The sequence below is a fragment of the Perna viridis genome, chromosome 12, assembly GCF_037379345.1.
Source record: "Perna viridis isolate PV_CMFRI_1.1 ecotype Kerala chromosome 12, ASM3737934v1, whole genome shotgun sequence".
Taxonomy (NCBI): Eukaryota; Metazoa; Mollusca; class Bivalvia; order Mytilida; family Mytilidae; genus Perna; species Perna viridis.
In genome coordinates this window covers 11,523,310-11,545,571 of record NC_142456.1, presented here as the reverse complement: position 1 = coordinate 11,545,571, position 22,262 = coordinate 11,523,310, and the positions used below count along the sequence as shown (strand labels likewise).

At 33.5% G+C, this 22,262-nt stretch overlaps 2 protein-coding genes across 7 annotated transcripts in view; one reads left to right on the top strand and one right to left on the bottom strand.

The window, feature by feature from the left end:
- The window catches only part of LOC148601199 (neprilysin-1-like), a 58,560-nt gene extending 49,860 nt beyond the window's left edge, over positions 1-8,700 (top strand). For all 3 annotated transcript variants that reach the window (XM_088554790.1, XM_088554789.1, XM_088554788.1), the window contains 7 exons: positions 1,418-1,469; positions 1,703-1,770; positions 2,624-2,754; positions 3,315-3,380; positions 5,240-5,341; positions 6,089-6,165; positions 6,526-8,700. In XM_088554790.1, the coding sequence (XP_088410916.1) occupies positions 1,418-1,469; positions 1,703-1,770; positions 2,624-2,754; positions 3,315-3,380; positions 5,240-5,341; positions 6,089-6,165; positions 6,526-6,625 (596 nt within the window). In that variant the 3' untranslated portion in view covers positions 6,626-8,700. The remainder of the gene's footprint in view (positions 1-1,417; positions 1,470-1,702; positions 1,771-2,623; positions 2,755-3,314; positions 3,381-5,239; positions 5,342-6,088; positions 6,166-6,525) is intronic.
- On the bottom strand, positions 1,644-20,006 carry LOC148601198 (uncharacterized). Of its 4 annotated transcripts, XM_088554794.1 has the most exons (4): positions 19,711-20,006; positions 15,699-15,818; positions 14,455-14,794; positions 1,644-2,490 (listed from the first exon to the last, which is right to left on the bottom strand). In XM_088554794.1, exons 2-4 carry the CDS (start codon positions 15,744-15,746, stop codon positions 2,390-2,392), a joined length of 489 nt encoding a protein of 162 aa, XP_088410920.1. In that variant the 5' UTR covers positions 15,747-15,818; positions 19,711-20,006; the 3' UTR covers positions 1,644-2,389. The 4 variants fall into 4 exon arrangements, 3 of the variants coding, with proteins under 3 accessions (XP_088410920.1, XP_088410917.1, XP_088410919.1); XM_088554791.1 differs by lacking the exons at positions 15,699-15,818; positions 19,711-20,006 and having other exon boundaries at positions 1,678-2,490; positions 14,455-15,663; XM_088554793.1 differs by lacking the exons at positions 1,644-2,490; positions 15,699-15,818; positions 19,711-20,006 and adding an exon at positions 12,159-13,799 and having other exon boundaries at positions 14,455-15,656.
- Positions 20,007-22,262: the final 2,256 nt, after the last annotated feature.

Here is a 22,262-nt window from a genome sequence, read left to right as displayed (position 1 = left end):
AAAGGTAGCGCTTGTTCTACTGAAACAGGTTTGTTGATGGCCAGGAATATTTTTGTACCTGACTATCCACTTAGGAATTGGCAAAAATAAAACTTTTGTCTATTGAATTATGAATTAATTTTAAAACATATTTTTATCTTTAAACATGAGAAAAGTAGCTCTGTATTTAACTGAATAGGGGCGTGTCAATATATTTTTTATCCATTGAGATATAACAAAATTATTTTAACCAATCAGATTACAGTATTTATCTCAAATTAATTTATTTAAGAATGAGCTGATCAATCCTAATTTGCTGTTTGTTATTGCATTTATATGCTTTTGTTGTGTGAATTGATTTTATTGAATTGTTGCTCGATGAGTATTTTCGTCCTACCGGAAATTAATTTCGATACACATACGTAGTATATGATCGACAACATATTCGATAAGTGTATTTGATGTGTTTGTAAATAAACGGGGAACAAATCGTTCTCCGCTACTTTCTGTTTTAAACTGATCCTTGTTTCGGGGATGTAATACGTCGCATCTACTATAAAAGAGCAAACGCTTCAAAATGACAACCTCAATTACATAGATACTTCTTTTGAATAATTTTGAAAATTAGAGCATTAAATATCAACCTCTTCACTTTGCACCTAAATCGCCAAATGTACGTTATGAGCACTAGAGCACTACTTCCTTGAGCTATGCTATATATCAATAATATAATTATTCATGATTTCAATAGACGGATTGATATAAGACTTTAAGTCTTGTTTCTGAATCCTGTAATTAATTTCCTATTATCCATTTCATACTATTGTTTTAACTTGATGTTAAAATTTGCAAATTACTTAATAAATGTGTTTAAACTAAAAGAACTTGAGATTAAAAACACTACAGACAATGTACAGTCAGATTCATATCTTGACTACACTTTGAGATCGATGAAAAAGGAGACCTCAATACCGGACTGTACAACAAAAGCGATGACATCTCATTCCATATTGTCCATATTCTTTTCATCTGCTGCATTATCCATATACGTCATCTGTATATGGATTTTTCATATCACAACTCATACGTTATGCACGAGCTTGAAATAATAACGGAGACTTTTTGTACCATGCTAGACTTCAAACAAACAGGTTTTAGGAACAGGGCTATTTTGCTACAAACTTCAAGTCATCGCGGTCGTGACATTTAATGAGTAACTCGACGGTTGTTTCTTGAAATGCAGAGGACGCTTACACTGCACCTGATATATACTCCAAATTTTGAGTTGATTCTGGATGGCTCATATACTTTTGCTGCTTTGTACGTATTATTTTTGTTCTTTCGTGTTCTTTGCTGTGTGTGTCTGTTTTCCCTTTCTAGTCTTTGTCCTTTGAATATATTCTTTTAATTTTACTCGAATGTTTTGTTTTTGTTTCAGTGTTCCCAGCAGGTATATTGCAGCCACCGTTTTACGGAAAGGGATATCCAAAGTGAGCACTATTCAGCAAAAAAGTGTATTTAAACATTTATGGATGTCTGGTGTAGTATTAAAAACCTATCGAAAATCAAAGTTTATTTATTAGTAATACTAAAACTAATTACAATTTTATTTCTTGTAAGATATTATTGATTTATTTGTCGTTTAACATAACATAGCGTCGTTTAAAACTTACAAATAATTACCTAATATTTCATAATATTCAACCTAGTATATCTATCTTAGATCCCTGAACTACGGAGGCATTGGAATGGTAATAGGACATGAAATTACCCATGGATTTGACGATAGAGGTATTATGTTTCATTTTATGTTGACGTAAGCTTTAATCCCTCTAAATATATGGAGGGTTGACAAGTGCCAGGGGATTACTCATCTTACAAAAATGGGTATATATGTGCCGATTATGGTGCTTAAACCGAAATGTGTTAATGACCCTGAAAATTGGAAAATCATAGTATGTCAGTTACATTCAATGGTAAAATTTTATACTGCTGTATACTGCTTTTCAATGTAATACTGTTATACTTTTAGTAAAGTAATCTTGTGATTGACAAGGTCAGAAAATGCAACCCTGTTCATGACGACTCATTTGTAAAAAATAGACCCTGCTCTTCCGGCACATAATACAATTTCTGATGGAAGTACCCTCAGGAGACAAGGGCTTGAAATATAACTAAAATATTACACATCAATTATGGGCACTAGTCGTATAATTCTGATGCGAACTTTTTCAATTACACGGGACTCTAACTAACTACTGGTCTGGTAGTGGTATAACCTTTGTCGAATGATCAACATTTTCAAATCATCATGATATATGTTTTACTTTCCACATTCTTGGAAAAGCAGTAAATGTTGACCCGATACATGAAGCATTTTTTTATTCGGACTTTTCTCACATAATTATGTCTAAATCAGAGGCCCATGTACCCATTTTCGTTCATAGTCTTCTGTTGATGTTATTTTTCTCCGAAATATAGCATGAACCGCACTTTTGTCCATGTATCCTTCTGCAATCAAAAACAAACGTTTATCATAATATGACTATACTGAACAGATTTTAGGACCTTGGTCCTGTCAACCTCCAGTTATTTTATGTTAACCTTTGTGTTCTTTAAAACCATATGATGTTGGTATTTTCAGGTCGTCAGTTTGATAAGAACGGTAATTTGAAACAATGGTGGGACAGTGACGTCATCAAGAGATTTAAGAACCAGGCACAGTGTATAATTGACCAATACAGTAATTTTACGGTCGAGGAAGCCAATATGAATGTAAGTCTTAGCATATTTCTATAATTTTAAAACTCTTATAGAAAAATCATCAAATTAATTTGTATACCCATACAGGACTAGTACTCAGAGTATTAAGTGGTCATCAGGTCTCTTTGTACATTTGTCCCGCATATTTTGGTAGAGCTAACTTAGTCTTCCATTTATTGCTTTGTTTTAACTGTGTGTGTCCTATAAGAATAAGTTGTTGTTTCAGCTGTCATAAAGATTTACCACATGTTCACCACTTTTCGAAAACAACGAATAATGATTTTTTTTATCCCTGATCCTTCCCATAGTTAGTTCTGCTAAAAATATTTAAAAACATGCCGAACGACTAGGACGAAAACAAAGCTATTTCTAATACCTGACCAGTATGCACACATGTATAAAAGATAGATTAAACTGCGTACGTTTATATTTATTCAGTTTTACTCTAAAAATGGATTTAGCAGTGTTTGGTCGTTCTTGAATTACGTGTATTTTACAGAAATACACCCGTCTTATAATCCATGTAGATGTATGCCATTTAATTTTTAATACACGATATTTGCAAATTTCAGTTGAATGGTTTGCAAACGCAAGGGGAAAATATTGCAGACAACGGAGGGCTGAAACAAGCATACAGGGTAAATAAAAAAATACAAGTTGATCCTTTCAAACTCTACTACGCCACTATCTTTTATTGATTTTGGGAGTTTTTGTCTTATTTGTTTAAACTTTATTCGGTTTTATGTAGATAAGACATGTTATGTATGTTTGAAAGTCTCCTATCCACGGTTCCCCGTTTTAATATATCAAGTTTGTTTGATTGATTGATTGTTGGGGTTTAACGTCCGAGCAGCAATATTTCAGCTATATTCAGACGATGAACATGAAGTGGGTGATAAAATGAACATGAAATGATGATGAAATGAGAAATGTGATGGGATAATTGGGTCGAGAAATATTGATTGCCACTGGAAATAGGGAGAGGTGGGTAGGATCGGGCAATTTAGCCGCCTGTGGCGGAACCCTATGGTTTCTTCTCCGGGAGAATACCACAGTAGGGTTCTTCAACGTGCATCTTTCCGAACACGTTGCACCACTATGGTTTGCCTGTCAGGTTTTCCGAATTAAATCCTGACAACCCCAGCATGTAACACACAATGGATACCCTATTCCACTACCTGGGGCAAACAACCCAGTTGCTCTGTGGGCAGAGCGCCCTAGCCCCCGGCTAGGGTTCTGAGCACTATTTAGTCGCCTTTTACGACAAGCTTAGCGCTGCTGCAGGCCAATTCTTTTGACACCCGGACCTGCAAGGGGCTCAAATTTGATTAATGAAAACATAAGTGAAAAGGGCTTTTAAGCTTTCCCATTTCTTTTTTTTGCCAAATTTTGAAAGTAATTCTAAATTGACATGACTTTTAGCATATTGTTTGGAAATCGTAATTTTTTTGTTCCACGAACGGAAATACGACTTTAAAATCTTAAACTCAAAATAGCACACCAAAGTTTTCCAACACGCATTTTATAACTTTGAAAGATAAAAGAGAACGGGCATAAATCTCAAGCATATGGATGCAGAAAACAATGCTTTGTAATGATTATTTAATACGGAAGGGTCTGGTTTTCGTTTCGTAAATACTGTTTTAAAAGAGGCATTCTAAAGTAACTTCTTTATTTTTGATGCTTGATGTATCAAGAACTTTTTCACTTGATGATTAGTTTCTTTTATTTATTTATTTATTGACTTATATATTTATTTGTCATTTCATATAAATGTTGACATTTATTGAATTAGCATTTAATTAGTATTGAAGTAGTAATATTGCAGATGGAAACGAGAATAAATCTAAGACAACATTGGGAATGTTAGACCAAAATTAGAAACACAAATACACAAAGTAGAAACACGAATGCATAGAAAAACAAACAGTACTGTCCCAATAAAACCAGGGCTGAGCAGCTCTGTTTCTTTCTAAAGTTAATGTTTGCTGACAAGGTACGACATCTGTAATAGTGGGAGGTTGAAAAGGAAACTCTCGTATTGGTCAGTCAGGTTATCAAAGGTAACAACAAAAAAACCGAACACTAATCCGTTTCATAATACGCCAAGTCAAAAATAAATATGGCAAAATAGATATTACACCACCGGAGCAGCTGGTACCGAAATGGTCATGACTTGGTACAGGCACTTCATACAAATTGGTGGGTTAAATGTTAAATGTAGATCTGCTTACATTTGTCGACCTAAAAATATGCAGCATACATGTATCCTTATTTGTGTATTAACAGATTCTAGAGAAGTGTAGAATTAATGTCTGATATCTACCTCTACCAATGATCATGCACAGTATGAACGAAGTACATTGTATTAGTTTCATTTTATTAACTAACCGCCGTTATTTTTGCATTGACTCAAATGTTATGTAAGGATTCTTTCCATACATTTTGTACTTGTACTGGACATATTATATCTATTGATACAATATTTAATATCCAGGCTTATACAAACTGGCTGAAGACACAGAATGAGGAGCAACCTAGACTTCCAGGATTATTCAATTTCACAGATCATCACTTGTTTTTCATTAATTTTGCGCAGGTGAAATCTCTGGCATGCTTTCAATTTTTACATGTAATTTTCAACGTGATAGTACATATATAACTTTACTTGAAGTACGGAGAAATGTGGTAAAATAATGTAATTATAACACCGCAAATCATGAAATTGGCTGAGAGACAGTCACAACATTTTTCTGAGCTATTACAGCACAACTTCGACTGGATCATTTAAACTTACGTATATAGTTTTGACGTGTATTATATGTTGGACATAAATTGTCTCCCCAATGTAAACGATATGTGGAACGCGTATAGGGTTTTCAACACGACATTGCATTCAGACTTTTGATATCATTTATAGAAGTGCATTTGTTGAATCAGTAAAAGTAACAACTATGGTGAAACGCAACACATGCACTATCGTATAATCTTTATAAAAATAGTATATATTTATAGAGATCACGAAAAGTTCATCAACAAGTTTAAACACACATTCAAGTACTACAAAATATTTCTAAAAGCGTGTATCGTCTCGGTTTCCTCGAAAATCAAAGAACGAACAAAACATGCATACTATGTAACGGCAACCCACACATTTACACAATACATCTTTTTATCATAGATTTTTTTTTCTTTCGAACTTACCGCTTATCCATATGATAAGTATATTGTTGATAATTGCATATATGTTTTATTTTTATAATTGCCTTCATTAGATTTTATACAACTGTAAAAATATGCCTTACCGAGATTAGCGAAAAAGTAGATTGAATATTTGTGGTTTCAGATTTGGTGTGGGACAATGCGACCAGAAGCGTCAGTCAACAGGATAAGAACTGGACTTCACAGCCCCGGCAAATTTAGGTAATGTATTTAACAGGATATGGTCTAAAACGAAAATTACAGTCTAAATGGCTCTTGTTAATACTTTTCATTTTCATTTCATTTTGAAATGCCTGAACCTAGTCAGGACCATTGCGGTGGTTTTCCAACTGTCTGGGTTTTACCCTGATATTGACATTAGTTATTCGGAATTTCATGTTCATCGTCTGAATATAGCTGAAATATTGCTGCTCGGACGTTAAACCCTAACAATCAATCAATCTATCAATCGGAATTTTCTTTTAGACTTTTCCTTTTGACTACTTCCTACATTTTATCAGTTCGGTAAATTAGTTATAACCCTTCATGAATAATTGACGCATTGGGTTTTTTTTTCTTCAGAATAATTGGTACACTTCAGAACTCAGATGACTTTGCAAAAATATTTAGATGTACGAAGAACTCTTACATGAACCCTGATAATAAGTGTCATGTGTGGTAGCGACATGTTTTGTTTTTTTTTTTTTGCATTATTCATGCATTTGATTAATGTTACGAGAAATAGTGTAGCCGTTAATTGCCAAGGTTAATCTTGGAACTCAACGGCGGCCAGTTGTGTGTTCAAAATGAAGAAATCAAAAGAGAAACGAACACAACTTGAGTATTTAATTCATTTCCGGAAAGCGTGGTGGTGACATTAATACTTGATTGTGAACTCGTGTTATTGTTTTACTAATAAGAAGTTGGTAACTTACACGATACAGTACAACCTTCAACAACCGACTTCATTTGGACAATATATACTTTATTCAGATTGAAAGTGTATTTGTTCACACGGTTTCAAATAAAATAAAAATTAATATTAAATGACAAATGATGTTTTTACACAGGTGAGTTCGGTTTATACAGGTTTCTTTTTACATGTATATTTATTTGTAGATAAGACAAAAATCATGCATGATATTCAAGCCACTCTATGTATGTGTATATATTCATATTCTGGGAGTTCACTATTTTCCTAATATTTTATATTAGGAACTGTTATTCTGCATTTATATTCGAATTATACCTCTTCATAATGAGTTTGGCATGCCCTTGATTTCAGTATGACATTTGTTTTGTATTTGAATTTAAACTTGAGTTTTAATGTAAAACTTGTCAAAACGAAACATTGAATTTAAGTTAGATTCAAATGCTATAAATGACAAGGGAAATTCCTTGCACATTGTAAATATTGTAGTTAGAACATCTTTTATATTTTCATGTGTTGATTTGTAACATTTTCTTTACCAATCTTTATAAAAGTCAGACAGAAGTTTCATTTCTTGTTCAGAAACCGATAAAGATCACATACCCAGTCTTAGTTTTATTTGGTTGTTGTGCTTTTGATATAAAATTTATAAAGATTGTTTATGAAATTAGCAAGAGTTATTATTCTTGATTTCGTTTGATTTGATTGATTTTAGTGGGAGATAAATGAATGATTTTCTCAAAAGTACAGGTCTGGATGTAGAAAGGACAACTGTTACATAACAAAAAATAACATATGTAAATCGAAAAAGCATTGTTTGTTCGGTGGGTTTTCTTCTCCATAAATCACATTAGTATGGGCAGTGTCTTAATTTTATATGGACTGATACTTAAATTGTAGCTTTTGTTTACATGTTGTAGGATGGAGATTCGATGCTGAGATATTGCATTTTTTAGCACAGAAAGATTGCAGAAATATTTGTCTTGTCTGTCAGTCTGTCTGGTCGCATGATCTTTATGTTTTTTGTCACAAGATTTGTGTGGTCTTTATAATTGGAGTCACCGCAATATTTTAGATGCTTAGAATACTTTGATATTTTATTCAAATTTTGTAGGATTCCACGCGGCAAAAAATGCAAGGAATTTATCAAATCATTGACGCAAGACGTGTATTAAAATGTAAACAATATATAAATGGACTTGTCAGAACCAAGAAAGACTTTGGAGGTTGGAATTCTTCCCTTTTTTTTTTAATAATGTAAGCCAAAATGAGCAAAATAGATAGTTGAACATCTTCCCAATTTTATGATTTCTGGATCGACTTCTCTCAAATATATAGTATCTGCTCATTTAGCCTGGAATTTAAAAGGATTTTTCAATCTCTTGACTGTTACCCTGGATACTATTGTTGTCACAATTGATATTTTTACATGTAAAATTCCATTTTACGATATGGAGACTAGAGGCTGAATGCGCTTCACAATGTAGGCGGTTTTAGATATAAATATTTTTTTTTATTGGGAACGAATCTATTTATAAATGTTGAAAAGAAAAAAAAACATTTGAAAAACGTTTTTATTATAAATAATACAAATTTGCAAGATAAAGTACTTTGTAGATAATCGCACCATGATACACTTTGATTCCTTTTTGTATAAACCTCTCCTTGTCTGGATATTTTCATCAAATTCTGGATATGTTTTGTAATCACGGGAGTCACTATAGTATTCCTCGTCGCTTGAATATGACGTACCATAATTAAAACTCTTAATTTCATTTTCCATGTATTCATTGTAAATATAACATAAATAAACCTCTTATACTTTTTGCTGTATTATATCTTTATATGTTATTTTATTACAGTTCCGGGACGTTTTGAATCCCTCGAGTAAGACGTTACTTGGTTCACTATAGCAAAGACGACGTCAAAATATAAGAGATATACCAAGCAAAATAAGAACAAAGAAGAAACACAAAAAATAATTAAATTTATGTTTCCTTTAAAAACAAAAAATCTATGTGAAAAATGCACATAACACAATGACTAAAACCGTAAATTATAAAGTCCCCATAATTGTTTTCGATACGAATTTAACCTTTGTAATTAGAAGCACTATAAGCCTGATAAAATTCTGTCAGGAAGTTAACCTGTTATACAGAGTAAGGATCTTTACTAGTTCGTACAAATATTTAACAAATTTAAAATGTCAATCGTTATAGCTTACATTCTTAAACTATATAAGCTTCTCAAATTATCACGAAAAATAAATCCTGGAATCCTGGTTTATGTGTTACTGTGAAAGGCATGAATATCAATATATTCAACTTCGTCCTCTTAAATGTTACAAAATGTACACCTGCATCATACTACAACTATCTAGCATGTAACGCGTAAACGGATTCGTACTTAAAAGAAAGTTGTCCGCTGATACATGCTCAGAGAAGGTACAACCACGAAGAATTCAACAAACGTAAATATACAAATCAGACGAGATGAAGCGCAAAACTATATCCGCTGTAAATGTTGTCCATGACCTGGAGGGTTCAACGTGGAACAATCACTCATCTACATCATGTATGTACAATCCTTGAACCGACCCGCGCAACGATTTGACGGATCGATGACCGTTGACTGATTGATCGCTGACGGATCGATGACCGGTGACCGATCTGATTGCAGTTTTGTTATGTAAAATGACGTAATATCTGTTTTAAATTAAAGAAATGTTACAAAAGTATTAATTGATGTTTAAATATACTACATTATGTAAATATGTGTAAAATTAATAAAGAAAACAACAAAAAACCGTAAAATACATTGACCGCTCTGTGGTCACGTTATGCGATCACCAGTTTAATGGATCGGTTTGACGGATCGATGACTGATCGGAAACTGATCGGTGATCGATGACCGATGGCAATTTTTGTTGCACGGATCGGTTAAGATACTGTACTCTACTGGATCAAACAGTTAATACTTTTCTAGTTTAACTCTGAGGTTTTTGACTTCTTGGGAAATCAAATAAGAATAAATTTAATACATACGTGCATAATAGCTTGTCAGTAGTATCACGAAATTTGCAGAATTACTCTTAGTAATAGAGTTAACGTATGTAACATATTTACCCCTACCACAAAATCGCTTAAATTATTTTTTCAATGTTATAACTCTTATAGTATGTATGCTTCAATCAATTTTGATAGCACTAAAGATTAAATAAGAAATAAGCATGTTTTAACTGACGCATAAATAAATACTCTACAGGTTTTGACATGAAAACAAAATATGTTGGGTCGATGACATCAATATATATGTCACTTAACTTCTTCCCACAAAAAGAAAAAAAAGTTGAAGAATACAAAAATTAAAACCAACAAAAATCAACCTTCTCCTAAACGAGATATACAAAGCAAAGTGGCCCTTGAGGGGGTGGCGTGTTGCACGGGAGTTATCTCATCCCACATACTAATTTTCAAGCGTATTTTTGTTATTTCCATAGTGGTATTAATTCAATGTGGATCCTGAAAAATTCGAAAGATCTTTAGAAGACAATAAGTTCAAGACTATTATCTAAATATAATAGCATTAAAACCTATGATTTTTTTAACACTGTATACTTCTATTCCTATACTCAGTTGAAATCCCTATTTAAAAACATTATTTATATTGTACCAATTTCCAAGTTATTCCATTAGAGATAAAGAGGAGAACAACTGTGCAAGCTACTCCACTAAGTGTTTTGGAAAGGACATAAATAAAACAAAAGAACTCATAAATGTCATTTATTAAATGACAATAATCAAACATTAAAAATAAGTAACATATGTACATTAAATTGGAGTGTCACTGTCTGAGATGAGACAAATAATATAAAATTGATAATACAGTTGACACTCCCTAATAAAGTATACAAAATTCCTTACAACAAAAAAGGTATGGACTGAAAAACGGCCATAGCCGACATTGAACAAACAATGGCGGCGCCGCCATACCTGGAGTAGCGAGCACAGGGAGGTTCGGGATAAAATCAAAAGAATAAAACAATCTTTCCAACACATTAGAACACATACATGTAAGAGTAATACTGAAAAACAGCGTGTACATTTACCGAAGCAGCCATAGGCTGACCAACGGTACATACAATTTAACAGATACCTACATGTTTATATGGTATAACGAATATTATGTAGGAAATGAAACATGAGCCAGGGCTGGTGACAACTTTGTCACCCATACGAAATATAATTACATCTAAGCAATCAAATCCGTCCCAAGACATGTACCCACTTGTTAAAAGGAGAGAATTACATGTACATATAACCATACCTGTCAATGTCTTTAATGCCATGTCACATGAAAAACAATAACATACGTGTACAATGTACATATAATGTTAAAACTTATAAGGAGCAGACAAATCCTGGCGTCCTATCTGTTAAGGCAACAAGATGTACTATATTTACATGAAAGTGAATAAGTGAATCGAAACTTGAAAGGTCCCTGAACAGGCAAATCATGGCCTCACATCTGATAAACATAAGCACAAGCAATACAACAAACGATTACACATAGAAAAAAACTCTAAATAACAGAAATACATTTGGTATAGGTAAGCGTACATTGTAATAAATGGATGGAAGTCCCCATGAGCAGGCAAATCCTTGCCTCATTCAATAAGTAAAACAGCTAAATGTACTGCAATTTAAAAGTATCAATTCCGATATATTTATATTGTATTGTCTATACCAATGAATTGTAAAATTCTGGCCATTTGTGTAGCAACAAAATGGTGGGTTACAGGTTTATGGTTAGAAAACTGACCAAAATGCTGTAAGTATACAAACAACGCTCTGACAGGGCAGAAAGCTGGGTCAGACAAATAAGCTGCCAGAGATATTGAGACAGGGTGATGTGACTAAATGTTCTTAAAATGGCACAGCGTCAATGTGGCTGTTTTTGGGTGAGGGGAAGACATATCTTTATCAAAATCAGAAAATTGAACATCACCTGTTTGTATTATTCTAGTTGAGTCATCCTTTGACCATGACAAAATCTCTCCTAAACGCAAGAATGCAGAAAATGATAACAGAAAAACAGCTTTGAGGTGTAATCCAATAGAATAATCACTGATACATACTTCAATCTTAGACAACATGTGGGTTAAAATGGTTTTAGTAATTGGTAAGCGAGAGTCACATTTGGAACCTTGGGCATTATCACAATCTTTAAGCATTGTCCGGACAATAAATGAGTTGGATTTGTCCTCAATGACCAAAATTGTATGGATATAACTTAGAGCTGATATGTGTGATGTAATAGTAGAAGGACTATAGGACCTGGCAAATAAATGACCAATGAAGTTGCAAATTAGCACCGAAGGTAAAGATAATGACAAAATCAATTTCTTAAAATTACAATATTCAATTATTAATTTTCAACTATGTCTGTATGCAGATTTGGTTGTCTTGGAAAGAGCTGAGTGCAGGATCGTTCTTGCCTGAGAATCTAAATTCGGAACAAATGGTCAGAAGACAACCACTTATCAGCTAAGAAGACTGATTTTCCATTAAAGGAATCTAGAAAATACTACCAAGCCCTAAGATCAGCCATAGCTGCTTCAGTTAACCTGATATAATAATGTGCCTTTGAAATTCCCAAAGTAAGGTCGATGAGACGCCTGAGGAAAGTTCTACCAGGGCTCACCACAATGCATGTATGATTAAGAAGTCCTATAAAGCTTTTTTTTTTTTTTGCTTATAACTGATAGCTAAAGCTGCACGAATCTTTGCTACCTTGTCCTCAGGTAAACGCAATTCTAACTGACTGGAGTCAACCTCAATGCCATACACTGTCAGTATTGTCATAGGGCGTACAGTTTTCTCCTTTTTTAATTGGAACTCCTATCTTTGAGCACAATGCTAAAAGAAATATTCTGTTCATTCAAATATCTAGATGAATTTGGGGACCCACAAAGATAAAATTATCAATAAAATAGGACATGCCAATAGCACTGTAATTAAACTCCATAATCCACTGCAAAGCACAGGAAAAAGTCTCAAATATTTGACAACTGCTACTAGCACCCATGGGCAAACACTTATCATAATAAAAATAGCCCTCCCATTCTAAACCTAATAAATGATAGTCAGAGGAATGAATGGGAAGAATACGAAAAGCATCCTCAACAGATAAACAGCCATAAATATAGGGAAAGCCTCATTCCAATCAAAAAGGGATAAGGAATATTTAGATTTGACATTGGAATTTTGACTATTCTGGACAGAAATTTGCCCTGAAGTTAGAGTTACTGCCCATGAGTCATGATCTTGACATGTATTTTTTGGAAATAAAATTTTTAAATCAATATAGTCAAAATTCCAAATCTTGTCCTTAAGTTTTTTGCGAAATATGCGCAACTATTGGTATACTTGTTGTAAGATCAGCAGCAGTATGCTGACCAGGAGCTATAGAAGTGACCCTAGGCGATGGCTCTGAATCTAGAATGTTTTGAATCAAATTGTTTATCTGAGAATTCATTGGAATCCCGGAGTCAGAGTTTGTAGTGCCAGCAGATGTTCCCATCACTTGATTGGGCTGTTCAATAGATCCAGAATGTTCGGTGACATGAACATTATATAAGTCGGCAGAGCTTGCAGAATTATTAATATTAGACGAAACATCAAAAGTTCGTTGTTGCCTCAACAGTTCTTTTGCTAATTTAGTGTAGTCAATTTCTATTAGTACAATTGTTCCACTGACTGAAGGCTGGGGTTGGGGTTCATGTGGGGTGACATCAGGAATGGATGCAGAAGATGTTGATAGACGGGAATACTTTGAGTTTCTTATGCGAAATGCTGAACCTTTCTATTTTGGTCCCATATTCCCACTGTAGTTGAGCCGTTTAATTTTCGTGTAATTATGTGATCTGCAATAGAATGAAAACAAGCAACACATTTTGTTAAAGGTAGTTATTAAACAACAACCTCAAGTACATGTACAAGTAAGCTGCTAATTTAATTATTTATAGCAGTAATAGACCCATGGTCGTATGTACTTTAACATTATTACAAGTACCTGAAGAGGGGTAAGGAGTAGATGAGTAGTTTAATGTGCAGCTTAAACCCAATATAAATGGATCTACAAATGTGCATGTAAAATATATACCAGGTACATGTACATTGACGCATGATGGTTAACTAATATTACACATGTAAGTACCTAATGTACTTATAAACATATAAACACTGAAGTTATACTGTAATCTGATAATTGATACAAAATGTATGACCCAGTGCCACACGTATCTAGTGCTACACATACATGTGTATTCTAGATTAACTATAGAGAAAAAAAAATATCATGTTTTAAATGGTTGACCCCACATACGAAACCAATTTTACTAAATAATAATGCTGGTACCCATTACAAAATTGCACGAAATTTTAAAGTGGCTCATACAATAATAAAGCTGATACATATACTTTGTATCAGGATGACAGAAAGCCAATGCACCATGTACACTGCATGTACCATGTACCCATATTTATGTCATCAGTAATTCATTAAAGAAATAATATTACCAAGTGTGATGTATGAAGAATAGCACTGCGAACACTTTGATGCAGAAGGGCAGAGATGGACTCCGTCATAAGCTAGGTGGTCAAGGTTACTCCAAAATCCTCTATGGCGCCAACATATGATATTTTCATATTCTAGTTCTTTTATTTTATTTGCTATATATAGATTTGTCCGTATGACATTGTTATTGTAGTTATTTCCAGCTGCTACTGGCGATCTAAAGAGTAGGTCACCGACAATAACAGTCCTTATATACTGGGCTTCAACCAAGAAGTTGGCGAATGTTAATATATCTGTTGCTACCTTTTCAGGCTCATTGAAGGACAAATCATTACCACCAATCTGCAGGAAAACAATATGTGACGGAGTGGTATAAAAATAATATAGGTCCGGACGATTGTGAATCAGTTGTGATATTGTCAATCCTCCCTCCTCACACCGATAATGAATCTGGTATCTACACGGACCAAGCCGTAAATTAATTAGATAGTTACTTGAATTTGCAAAGTCACGAAGTCTACGAATAAAACTGTGACCACGAAGTGTGACATGTAGAGCCATAAGCCTGATAAAATATTTAAAAATGCACGATATATGCGTCACACTCAAACCTGTTGACAATGTTTGCACTGTTCGGACATACGCACTTCTATTCCATAGTTGAATATAGAACTGTCCAAAGTTATGTAATATATTACGAGTACTGCATACGATAAAATCTGAATCAGATTGCACAATATACAGATTTTTTTTATGAAAGAGACTCCAGAATGTACATAAAACTATAGAAGTGAAATTCACTAATATATACACGATTTATACGATGTTCCAGACACGACTGATGCGTAACTCATCTCAGGAACTGTATACAGGAAAATTATCTTTGAAAAGTTCACTAGCGAACGTTTCCAATATGCACGTATGAAGAAAAGCACAACTAACAATAAATGTGCAGTAGAACGGAAAAATCCAGATAAAAAAAAAACACAGAAATTAAATTATAATCAACTAAACAAAAATCACAGCAAGTTTTAAGAGTGAACATGTGATCAATCGCGCTAATTTGATTGGATGATCAGCATTGGTATGCATAAATTAAATGCAGCTGGTGATATAGACTACATTAGATAACAGAGTGAGGGTCAAAAAAGGGGGGATTTGGCCACATAAATCATTTTATTTTCAATAAAATGTTATACATCGTTGTTTGTCTAAAACGACGGTACACCTAGATACAAATACATACTTCTTGGTAGAGATTCCTCATACTTTGTACGAAATAATTCCAAATCATCTTCCAAATATACAGCTGGAATTTTTAATCGACCTATTCCGTCCCTCTTATGAGGCTGACTTTATTGCTGATCTGATTTAAAAAAAAAGAATATCGTTTGGCTAGATCCTTTAATCTAAGTTTCCGCTATATAGATGATGTATTATTTTTAGACATTCCTAATTTTGGAGATTTGATACATCGCATCTACCCCAAAGAACTTGAGATAAAGGATACTACAGACACTATGAACTCAGCCTCATATCTTGACCTATACTTAGAAATAGATGGTAAAGGAAAACTATTGACCAAACTTTACGACAAACATGATGTTTTTCATTCCGAATTATCAAATTTCCTTTCATCTGTGGCAACATCCCTTCAACACTTGTGTATGGAGTGTTCATATCACAACTTATACGTTATGCAGAGTTTGCCGAAACTACGCAGACTTTTTGTATCGCGCTGGAACTCTAACAAATAGGCTTCTGGAACACGGTTATGTTGCTACAAGATTGAAATCATCACTACAGAAGTGTCATGGTCGTCATCATGAATTCGTGGATCGTTATGGTTTCTCCATATGCACCATGAAAACTGATTTATTCAACGGGTCATAGTTTTCCTTTCCTCGTTTGTCTACCCCGGACTTGACTTTTTATGAGCAACTTGGCTAAATTTCTTGAACTGTTCACAGAACTCTAGATTTAGGATAAAGTTAAGTGTACTTTAAGAGTCAAGTTAAGACCTGAACAGTCCATTTTTGTAAGAATGTTATTTGACACATTGGTTACGACAAACGTGATGACTTATCATTCAGATTTGTCAACTTTCCTTTCATCTGTGTCAACATTCCTTTAGTACCTGCGTATGAATTGTTCATATCACAACTCATACGTTATGCAAGAGCTTGCCATGACTACGCAGATTTCTTACAATAAGGCTCCTGGAATAGGGTTATGTTGTTACAAGATTGAAGTCATCAATACAAAAGTTTTATGGTCGTCGCCATGAAATCGTAGATCGTTACGGTGTATTCATCTACACCATGAAAACTGATTTGTTCAAGATGTCATAGTTTTCCTTTCCTCTTTCGTCTACCCCGGGCTGCCTTTTTATGAGAAACTCGGCTGATGTTTCTGGAAAAGCAGGGGACGCTTACCCTACCGGTACACCTGATCCATGCTCCCAGTTTTAAGTTGCTCATTTGCTTTTGTTACTTTGTATGTATTGTTATATTTACTATATGTTCTTTGTTGTGTATGTCTGTTTTCCATGTCTGGTTTTGTACCTGAATCAAATTCTTTTGATAACCGCTAATACCTTGGTTCCCTTGATTACTCTTTGATATATAGAAAGAGTAATCAAGAGAACCAAGAACCTTGCGGGAATCAAACGAATGTAATATAGAAATAATATTGTGCTAAGAATTTCCCCACTCAACCATTTCAGTCAAAGTAAAATACCAAATACCTAAGCATTCCTGCAATGGAAGCTGAATAATCTGTTACGAAAATTTCATGTTTCTGGAAAAGCAGGGGACGCTTACCCTACCGGTACACCTGATCCATGCTCCCAGTTCTAAGTGGAGTCCGAGTTGCTCATTTGCTTTTGTTACTTTGTATGTATGATTTTAGTTATTTTGTGTTCTTTGTTGTGTATGACTGTTTTCCATGTCTGGTCTTTGTCCCTGGATTACGTTCTTTTGATTACCGCTGTAACCTTGGTTCCCTTGATTACTCGTTCATTTAAATATCATCTCTATACATGTACATGTAATTGCAGGTTCCAAGTGTTTAGAGTACAATATTATAATATGAATGATTGTGCATGCTTCTTGTTATTTTTATGTAGATTTATGAATAACTTGATTTGTACTAAAAATTGCATTTGTTCATATGTACGTAAATATATTTCAGTTAATTGGGTGGTTTTTGCACGGTCTTCCCAATTACAATGGTGTCAAAAGATTCCCATACACATATAAAGCATTTAATATTTGGATATTCAAAATATATCACTAGTGATGGAAGCAAGTTTGCAGGATTGTCCATTTGCAAGTATTTCGTTTTGGGGGGTGAGGTAGGTCGTTAGATGGGTTTGGTTTCTTTTCGCAGCTTTACGAAAAATGTGAATTTAATCAAATGTCTTGTTATAGACTTCTCATATATTTTTATACCCTTACACTTAAAATAATTAAAAAAACAAATGTGTAATAAGCCATATCGACAAAATTGCCGTATATATCTTCCTTGATGAAATTACGCAGACTTTTTGTATCGCGCTAGACTTCTTACATTGTGGTTTATGGAACAGGGTTATGTTATTGCACGATTGAAGTCACCACTACAGACATGTTATGGTTGACATAATGAACAGGTATATCGAACGGTGTATCCATCTGCACCATGAAACTTGATTTGTTCAATGTCATAGTTTTCCGTTCCTCTTTCGGTTATCCAGGACTTGATTTTTATGAACAACTCAGCGGGTGTTTCTAGAAAACAGAGGATGCTTACCCTTCCGGTGCGACCTGGTCCATGCTCCCAGTTTTTAGTTGAGTTCGAGTTGCTCATTTACTTTTGTTATTTTGCTTATGTTATTTTAGTTATTTTATGTTTTTGTTGTGTGTCTCTGTTTTTCATGTCTGGTATTTTTTCCTAGACAATATTATTTTGATTTCTACTGGAATCTTGGTTCCCTCGACTACCTTTTCATGCAATGTTTCATGCAATGGTGTCAATATAGGGAATTTAGTTGTACTCCCTTTAAATTATACCACATGTAAACACATTTAGTTGGACATTATTGCCCAATAATGATAATTATTTTTGTAGAAAATGTTCTTCCTGTCAAATTTTTGTTTCATGCAAGTATAAATGCTTAACTATTGATGAACAGAGAAGCTTTTTTGGATATCAGATTTACTCCACTGTCAACATAATAAATTGAAAGAAACTTGTTGCAACTCCTAAACATACATTTCGTATGCTAGATATCTGTTCTGTTTTGGGGAAAGAAATGTTGTACCCATTTTCCTAATGTTGGTCATTCTGTACGATCTCGCATTCATTACGTAGATACACAATACATTTGATTGGGAATGGCTTCCTACTGTTTTTGATGAAATTAATATCTCATCATTTCAGAATCGATCGGTAGGAGTTGAAGCATTACTATTCTTGCAACTACAACGGATTTTAAGCATGTTACGAAATTCCACAAAACGGATGAAATAAATAACTGGGTTGCAAATTGGTGGCAATAAGAGCATTATATTTCCGATGTTTCCGCCTCTTTCTGGATCCTTAAAGGAAATGATCACTCGCGGAAGAATCGCTACAGATATTACTATTATTAGAAGTCCAAGTGTTAATAAATTCATCTTTAACCTTTTCGAGTTTTGTACCTTAGTTGTTGCTACATTTCCCGTCAGAGCTTCAACCTGTCGAAATTGCCGTCTTATTCGTAACGCTGTCACCAAATAAAAAGTTGCAATAACAATATATAGGATAAATACAAAAACTTCTTTGAAATAACTGTATAAATCTGAATGACGGTTCCCGATGCAGCCAGGTTCGATTTTGTAGTTGTTATCTAAAGCACCCAAAAACAGACTATATACTATAGAAATAACCAAAATGGACGCCATTGCTCTCTTTTTTGTCAGAGCTTTTCTAATAGCTTGCTGTTCATAGTTTGTCGCACAAAATCGTTCAATAAGTAACGTTTGAAAAAGTGAAAATAATAAAGTACTGTATACAAGAGTCGCAATAAATGAACACATATACGGAATATGCATGTTAATTTTCTCTAATGACGAATTTACTATTAATGCAAACGATAAGATCAAAGTAAGAAGATCTCCAATACTAAGACAAAGAGTCAAGAAATGAAATCTACTATTCCGCAATTTATCTGACTTCAGTAAAACAAAAATACACAATATGTTCAGAAGGGAAACAAATACTGTTAAGATACTCACACATAAAAAGAAAAGAAAGTATTTTAAATCAGTGGTAGTCTGACTATCATTAATATCACTGAAGCTTCCATTAAAACTGATGTTATCAAAAGCCATTTTATAAATGTAACTCAGTCGTAGGAAAAACCTCTGTATATAACGTTGTTGTTTAACACAATAAAAGCCCTCTTAGGCTGGTTGCCTTTCAGCTTTGCTCAATAATTCTATTGTTACAAACAGAACAATCAATCACATTTGTATGCTTCATAAAAGCGGCTTGCTATGATATTTCTTTTTTTAATAATACAATTATCGAATATGATTAGATATAATAGCTTGCGTGATATGTGAACAAGAAGGACAGCTGTTAATTATAAACATCTGTATAATCAACCCGATAATTTATGCTTGTTATCTAGTATCCTTAAAATAATTGAATATGAAAGAGCTAGTGTTAGCATTTGTACATGAATTAACACATTTAAAACATGTGTAATGTATGCATTGTAGCATGTGATTAGAATGTAATAACATGTACATGCAAGATTTCCGACCTATGAGTTTAATTTAGTGTTTGTGTATTTCTACCTATTGACCTGCATTTACAAATGTTTGCCACAATGGTAGTACCTATATTAATATATGTTTTTGATATGAGGGGTTATAGTAACACCACTGTTGTTGAAATTTTATTCTTGCAGATTTAAAAATATATTGTCATTTGTTATACGGACTTTCCTGTTAACTACTGCCTAGATTTTATCAGTTCGGTAATTTTTGTCATCGCTATTTTGTTAAAGATCCCTTTGATCTTGCTATACGATAATTTTCAATCTCACGCCAATCTCTGTGGCATTATTTCTAGTGTATAATGGAAAATGATTAAATATAATAATTTACCCGATAAGAAAGAAGAATAAATCCCTAAATTATTCCACAAATTTTAAACGGGAACTATAGTTAACTAATTTTTTCTTCAAATGATGTGTATCACAGCTGCACAATATACGTGACGTCACGTAGCGCGTCACCGAAAAGTAGTCCCGAAAGAAACTTTGCAGCGCTTATGAAACTTACATATTTAAATCAGGATAATAAAAAAAAATAATACCTTACACTTCAGCAAAACAGCGATAAACAGATCATCAAATATTTTTTTTCAACTCGCTGGAGTTTCTCATGCTCATCACGTCTCGTGGAGAAGCCGCCCGATGAGATAAGCATGAGAAACTTCCTCTCGTTGAGAAAATATTAAATAATCTTATATTTATACCTTTCATTCATCTGTTTTGTATATGTTATTATACACAATGCATAACAAAAAACATGTACCATTCAGAATTGATACGTCTTGTTGGCGAGTAATCAAAGGAACCAAGGTTATAGCGGTAATCAAAAGAATGTAATCCAGGGACAAAGACCAGACATGGAAAACAGACATACACAACAAAGAACATATTCTAAATTAATGCTGGTGTTCTGAATACTGGTTAACTAATTATAAATCTGTCAACCTAGCTAAGATTGTAAAGCAAATGTTATAATGAACATTTTTGCAAACATGGTATGTTTACATAGATAAATCACCTACATTTATCAATTATAGAATTTGTAGAAGAAACCACTTTTTAAAAATTATGCAATAAATCTTTCTACAGATTTATTTCAGCTCAACCGGTATTTATGTGACAACCTGAAAGAGAAAGAATGAATTATTTCAATCCAAACAACTGCTTCGACCATTAAAGTCAATAAGTCTTAAAAAACAATTATTGTTTTTCATATGGGCCGAAATCATACTGTACTGTTCATCATTATTTATTCGAAAACTGTTATATCGAAGTTTCTTGGAACAATATTCAAAAGGGCAATAAACTTATGAAAATATTATATAAATCTACCTGTTCCCAAATAACCACTAACTTAAGAGACGTAAGGCCTATACTTTATTAATTTGTAAAATAATACAATAAATGCTCAGAACTTTTTAATTCAGAGTAATATCCTAACGGCATGCGACCCTAGGTTTAAAATCGACACTGTGTCATGCACATTGGATTAGGTTATGTTGTTTTGAGAACAAACAACTTTTTATATACGTGCTAATATACACGCCGAAGATGTATAGTAATACGAGACGACGTGGAATACATGATATTGTAGACGATACATTTTATAACCCTGAGATCGTATAGAAGCAGGTGTATCTTTTACTTCAATTAATTCTAGACTAGAATTTGTTGTCCATTTTGATATCGTATAATTAGTGTCGGACAAAGCGTAAATTTCAGAGTTGAATTAAATTCAGAATATCATTCATTTGGTCTGGTCATTGAAAAGTTTTAATATGAATGAGAATGAATAATCAGGTTAAGGTTAAACATTTCATACATACACATTCATGTCAATTACAATTTCAATAAATCTTGCATAATATTTTTGAAAATTTGTTCCACTAAACTTCGCTTTTTGTTATTCTTTAAATTAAGAAATAAAGCCAACTAATAATCACGTGGTTTTATAAAGAGCTAAACCTCCTGCTTTCCTTTTGGTTAATTGATTCATTTATATTG

Coding starts and splice junctions, on each gene's coding strand:
- LOC148601198 (XM_088554791.1), bottom strand. CDS start 15,013: ATGGCTCTACATGTCACACTTCGTGGTCACAGTTTTATTCGTAGACTT. Junction 2,491..14,454: donor TTCTTCATACATCACACTTG/GTAATATTATTT, acceptor TTTTGATTGCAG/AAGGATACATGGACAAAAGT.